Consider the following 6,646-nt stretch of genomic DNA (forward strand, 5'->3'; position numbering starts at 1 on the left):
TATATACCATTGTTGAAAATGTATTAACTTTGATTTTTATTGTATTCATTATTCTTTACTTTTTTTTTTGTTAATCTTTAATCTTTGTTGCTGTTCAAATAGACTTATAAAAAAAGTCATTTCATTTCTTATAAACTCTAATTGGACAATTGTATTTTTCCCGATGTTTGGTTTTACAAATGTTTATGAGTTGTAGGTGTCACATCATGCCAACCATCAAATTCAAAACTCTATCAATTATCCACACGCTCACCTCATAAGGCTCCTCCACTAGCTTTGTTTTCCACACTCATTCATGTACTTTTTAAAGCAAAATAGTAAAACATTACAATTTTTTACAGCAATAGTACACACCATTTCTAAAACCTAAACTTTTTCTATCTGTACATTGTTTGTACTCATTCTAAAGACATATAAATAGTACTACTCACTATAGTGACTAGATGCAACTCATCCTTCTCCACATCTACTCATGTCTTAAGGCTATCCACAGAAACCTAACACAAAGCCTTTGAACTTCAAAGAAATTGCCATGGTTTGATCCATTAGTACTATACACAAACCAAAATGAAAAAAAACATATTTTTTTCTTTGATTCTAGCTTTATTTACAAATCTAAACCCACCCCATTTTGCAGAATCTTCATCTGATTACACTACATTGATCTACAAAGGTTGTTCAAAAGAGACTTTCACAGATCCAAATGGATTATACTCCCAAACACTTTCAACACTCTTTGGTTCACTAGTTTCACAATCCACCAAAACAAAATTCTATAAAACCACTTCTGGTAGTGGCCAAAACAGCATAACAGGTTTGTTTCAATGTAGAGGAGATCTCACCAATTCCGATTGCTACAACTGTGTAAACAAGCTTCCAATTTTGTCCAACAAACTATGCGGCAAAACCATAGCCGCAAGAATTCAACTACTAGGTTGCTATCTACTCTATGAAGTTGTTGGTTATGTTCAAATATCAGGTATGCAGATGCTGTACAAGACCTGTGGTGCAACGAATGTTGCTGGAAGTGGTTTTGGAGAGAGAAGAGACACTGCTTTTTCTGTGATGGAAAATGGTGTGGCTAGTGGTCATGGTTTTTATACAACTAGCTATATGGCTTTTTATGTTTTGGGACAATGTGAAGGTGATGTTGGTGACTCTGATTGTGGACAGTGTGTGAAAAATGCTGTTCAGAAAGCTCAAGTTGAATGTGGTTCCTCAATTTCAGGCCAAGTCTTTTTGCATAAGTGTTTTATTAGTTTTAGCTATTACCCTAATGGAGTTCCATCTAGATCATCTCAATCTTCATACTCCTCATTTTCTTCAGGTAATGCTTAAAGATACTTAGCATTGACGCTTCAGATTAAAATTGTAGTGTGTCTGATATCTGACTCGTGTTACGACGCCAACACATATAAATTCATTCTTTTTAAAATTACTATCGATATCAACGTGTCAGTGTTAGTATCGTGTCACGTGTCTGCGTCTGTATTGATTATTGATTTGATGCAATGACAGGGCAAAATCCAGGGAAAACAGCTGCTATAATACTAGGAGGAATTGCTGGAGTGGCTTTTCTAGTTATATTCTTGTTATTTGCTAGAAGTTTGAGAAAGAAACACAGTGGTATGAGTTATTTGCTGCAAGAACTGTTTATTTATGAGGTTCTAAGTTTATGTTTTATTCTTTCATGTTTTGATTCTTATTTACTTAGTTTAAAGTTTCATTGTATCTTGCACAGATTATTGACAGAAGAAGCAGAAAATGACTTCTGAGAAGCCAAAGTTATCTTCTGATAAGTTTTTTCCTTACATTTTTATGGTGAATAGAGCTTGATGGATTTAGGACAGAAATAATATAAAGTGCTTCAAAGTAATGATTGTTGTACTAAATGTTGAGAAGGGTTAGCAGTATTATTTGTCATCATTAGTGAACGAAATTTTGGGTCATACCATATTTGTTGTTGAGCCATGTGGTTAATTATCTTCTGCATTCTTCTCCTAGTTTTATGTCTTTCTCTATCCTCAAATACATAGAAGTTTAGGTTTTTTTCTTCTTCTTTTTTATTGATATTAATTGGAGTAAGAGATTCAAATATCTTAAACAAATGGTTATAGGTTCCCTCTTATAAGCAAATTATCTCTTTTTAAATTTATTGAGTAATTAATGTAACCTAATCTATATCTATATCAGCTATACCAATTAATCAAGCAATGATCTTGAAAATATAATTTTTGCTTATAACAATAACACGAGGGTGTAGAAAATTTGTTCATAAGGAGAACATCAATTTTGAACCAAATTTAATTGGAATTATTTATACACTAAAACATAATTAAAATAACAAACAAGTTTTTATGATCATTGATCGAGTTATATTCTCCTTTTTTATATTTTAATATTTAGTATCAACTCAAATCAAATTAGAGACAACGAGTAGCATATTGATGATTAGCATATTGATGATGCGACTTTAGCCCGCCACCGTTATATAACTTTCATTAAATATGAGATAATTGATTTTCATCGTGGTTTCTTATTAATGATCAAAGAGTATATATATTACATGAGAGTTGACCTTATTTAGCATAATTACATGAATCATAATTACAAATAAATATAAAATAAATACAAATTAGTACAAAATAAATATAAATTCTATCGCACCCCGCACTCGAAGTGGGAGGTTGATGGACACTTAGATTGGTCCCGAAATCATCAAAGAGAATTCTAGGAAGGTCTTTGGTGAAAATATCAACAATCTGGTGTCGGGAGGGAACATGAAGAACACGGGCTGACCACGAACGACCTTCTCCCGAACAAAGTGAATGTTCATCTCAATGTGTTTAGTACGCTGATGTTGGACGTGATTGTCGGATAGATAGATAGATATCATTAATATTATCATATTACACCAAAGTTGCCTAGGAAAGGGGAAAATGAAGCTGCAAGAGAAGGTTGTGGAGTCAACATGATTATGACACCACATTAGCAACGCTCCGGTACTCAGCCTCTGCAGTGGAACAAGAAAGTGTGGGTCGTCTTTTGGAAGACCATGAAATTAGGTTGTCACTAAGAAAAACACAATAATCAGAAGTAGATCGACAGGTGTCGGGACATACACCCCAATCAACATCTGTGTAGGAAATAAACTTCTTGATGGGAGAAGGATAGAGATACAAATCATACTATAAGGTGCCCTAAACATAACGTGGGATGCATTTCAATGCAAGCCTGTGTTTGGTGCAGGGAGTATTCACGTAAAGACACACCTGTTGGAAAACATAAGAGATGTCAGAACAGGTAAATGTGAGATACTGCAAATCACCAACAAGACTCGTATATAATGTATGATCATCATATGGGGTGCCAGCGAAGGTACTAAGCTTCTGCTTTGTGTCAACTAGAGTGGCGGAAGGTTTGTATGAGGCCATGCCAGCTCAAGAAATAATGTCACTGGCGTAGGTGCTATGACTAAGAAAAACACCATTTGCATATATGGTTATTGCAATACCCAAAAATAACTTAACGGTCCCAGATCCTTCATAGCAAACTCATAGGCAAGAAACGCCATGATATATTTGTGTAGGTCATATGAGGAACTGATTACGATGATGTCATCAATATAAAGGAAGATGTAAGCCATGTTAGAGCCACACTAGTAGATAAAGAGATAGTGATTTGAGGTGTTGTGTTGAAATCCAATGGTGAAGATATAGTCAGCGAAAAGTTGGTACCAGACACGGAGCGCTTGCTTCAAACTATAGAGATATTTTCGCAAGCAACACATATAATTTGGGTGATGAGGATCATTGAAACTCAATGGCTGATGCATATAGATTGTTTCATGAAGATCACCATGTAGAAAGACATTTTTAACATCTCACTAATGAATGGCCCAGGACTTGGAGAGAGAAATGGTGAGAATAGTTCAAATGGTCACAGGTTTCACCATAAGATTGAAAGTCTCATCACAATCCACTTCTGTAATCTGAGACCTGCCATCACTTATAATACGAGATTTATAACGCTTAAAAAACAACCATTAGATTTCTTTTTATGCCTAAAAACCCACATACAATGAATAATGTTAACATCATAACACTACAACAAACAAGACCTTAGACAGCGCTTTTTTTAGCCTTAGACAGCGCTTTAAAGCGCTGTCTAAACCTCCGCTGCTAAAGGTTTAGACAGCGCTTTTTTAAATCTTAAAAGCGCTGTCTAAGCCCCCCCCCCCCCTTAGACAGCGCTTTGGCCAAAAGCGCTTTAGTGAGGTGTTGTGTTGAAATCCAATGGTGAAGATATAGTCAGCGAAAAGTTGGTACCAGACACGGAGCGCTTGCTTCAAACTATAGAGATATTTTCGCAAGCAACACATATAATTTGGGTGATGAGGATCATTGAAACTCAATGGCTGATGCATATAGATTGTTTCATGAAGATCACCATGTAGAAAGACATTTTTAACATCTCACTAATGAATGGCCCAGGACTTGGAGAGAGAAATGGTGAGAATAGTTCAAATGGTCACAGGTTTCACCATAAGATTGAAAGTCTCATCACAATCCACTTCTGTAATCTGAGACCTGCCATCACTTATAATACGAGATTTATAACGCTTAAAAAACAACCATTAGATTTCTTTTTATGCCTAAAAACCCACATACAATGAATAATGTTAACATCATAACACTACAACAAACAAGACCTTAGACAGCGCTTTTTTTAGCCTTAGACAGCGCTTTAAAGCGCTGTCTAAACCTCCGCTGCTAAAGGTTTAGACAGCGCTTTTTTAAATCTTAAAAGCGCTGTCTAAGCCCCCCCCCCCCCCCCCTTAGACAGCGCTTTGGCCAAAAGCGCTTTATAAGACCCTCTTATTTTAAATTTTTTAGGTATACCTTAGACAGCGCTTTTGAAAAGCGTTGTCTAAGCCCCACCCCCTTAGACAGCGCTTTGGCCAAAAGCGCTTTCTAAGACCCTCCTATTTTAATTTTTTTAGGTATACCTTAGACAGCGCTTTTGCCTAAAGCGCTTTCTAATCCCCCCCTTAGACAGCGCTTTTTACAAAAGCGCTGTCTAAGGTATACGAAAATTTTTGAAGCTTTTGTTTTAAACCACATTTTTTCCAGGTTTATAAACCAGAATTTCTACCTGTTTTCAACCAGATTTTGACAGACAATTATCACATTTTATATATGCCATTTTGGCCTTTTTTCTACCAATTTTTGGCTAACAAAATATATATATATACCAATTCAAACCAATTTTGCCTTAAATGTATCAAAATATATACAAATTTATGTACACATTTACAAGTCATTACATATACTACAAATGTACACATTAATTACACAAATTTATGAACAAACATTGAGCTCTATCATGAATTGACACCACTCCTCTTTGATTTCGTCCACTTGATCCTTTGTATAAAATGCACACTTGAATTCCTCAAAGTACTACATAATAATATAACATATTTTGAATTAATTCCAACTATTTAATTATATGAGATATGTGTAAATATAAAAATAACTCATAAGTTAGAAATACATACATCGGTGGGAATCTTTAATCGGCCCAAAGCAAGAGTATCTCGCATAAACCTCAACATGAAATACCCGCAATCTATTTGATTACGTTGTTGAGGACACTACATATGAAAAAAAAAATATGGATTATAAATCCTAAGTTTTATCAAGTGTCATCACTAATATAATAAAAAATGTGGTAATTAAAAATATAGCGCCACTTTAATCCATGTAATGGAGTTGGCGCCCCTCCTTGAGGTTTGGATATCTCGTTGGGCCCGAAAAGCTTGTAGGACGCTAATAAAATAAAAATGAAGCAATTAGAACAATTCACATAAACTAAGAAAAATTTTGAACATTCTCACTTACGTGTCAATTAGGACCTTCATATCCGGGTATGTTGTCCAATCATTTCCTAACGAGTCAAGATAATACACAATTTCTCGGATAGGATTGATTGCGAGCAACAACCAATGTCCACTGTAATGATTAGGCAAATGTTAGATGGTAACTTGGAAAATAATTATAATAGATGAATTTAGAATGAAATGCTAACCCGGTATTAAACGGTATAAAAAACAACTTCTCCGCATCTTTATTGTCCATGAGGATCCGAAGAACGTACTCCGTCACGGTATCCGGTCTACTTAAGATTAAACCTAAGTTGACGGTCGCGGGTGCTAAGAATCCGAATGACACGTCCAAACCATTGGGGCGCATCAATTTGTCATACAAAAACCTAATATAAAAACATCATTAACACCTCTTTTGAAACATAAAGTAAACCGGATTAACATAAAGTAAACATCATTAACATAAGTTGTTTAATTAATAAAACAAAGTAGACCGGATTTACCTAATATATGTATTGACAACGGTGACGCCGATTTCTTCATGACTAAAAACTTGCATGAAGTCTTCATTACCAATCATTTGGTCGTAATCAAAGTCGAAAATCCCTACCTCCATATGTACAGTCCGAACACCTTCGGTCGGTATATCGGTCATCTCTAGAAATGTCCTGAGGCACGACCTATACTTGGTGGTAGGTTTTTTCCTAGATACGGTCTTCTTAGCACCAGAACTTTTTACCCGTGCGGAGGCGTTGCTAA

At 35.3% G+C, this 6,646-nt stretch overlaps 1 protein-coding gene across 1 annotated transcript; it reads left to right on the plus strand.

Annotated features, from left to right (window-relative positions):
- Positions 1-290: 290 nt before the first annotated feature.
- Positions 291-2,003, plus strand: LOC127096575 (plasmodesmata-located protein 2). Its single transcript, XM_051035123.1, has 3 exons — positions 291-1,327; positions 1,519-1,626; positions 1,742-2,003. The coding sequence occupies exons 1-3, from the start codon at positions 568-570 to the stop codon at positions 1,747-1,749; spliced, it is 876 nt and encodes a 291-aa protein (XP_050891080.1). The 5' UTR covers positions 291-567; the 3' UTR covers positions 1,750-2,003.
- Positions 2,004-6,646: the final 4,643 nt, after the last annotated feature.

The sequence above is a fragment of the Lathyrus oleraceus genome, chromosome 6 (assembly GCF_024323335.1).
Source record: "Lathyrus oleraceus cultivar Zhongwan6 chromosome 6, CAAS_Psat_ZW6_1.0, whole genome shotgun sequence".
Taxonomy (NCBI): Eukaryota; Viridiplantae; Streptophyta; class Magnoliopsida; order Fabales; family Fabaceae; genus Lathyrus; species Lathyrus oleraceus.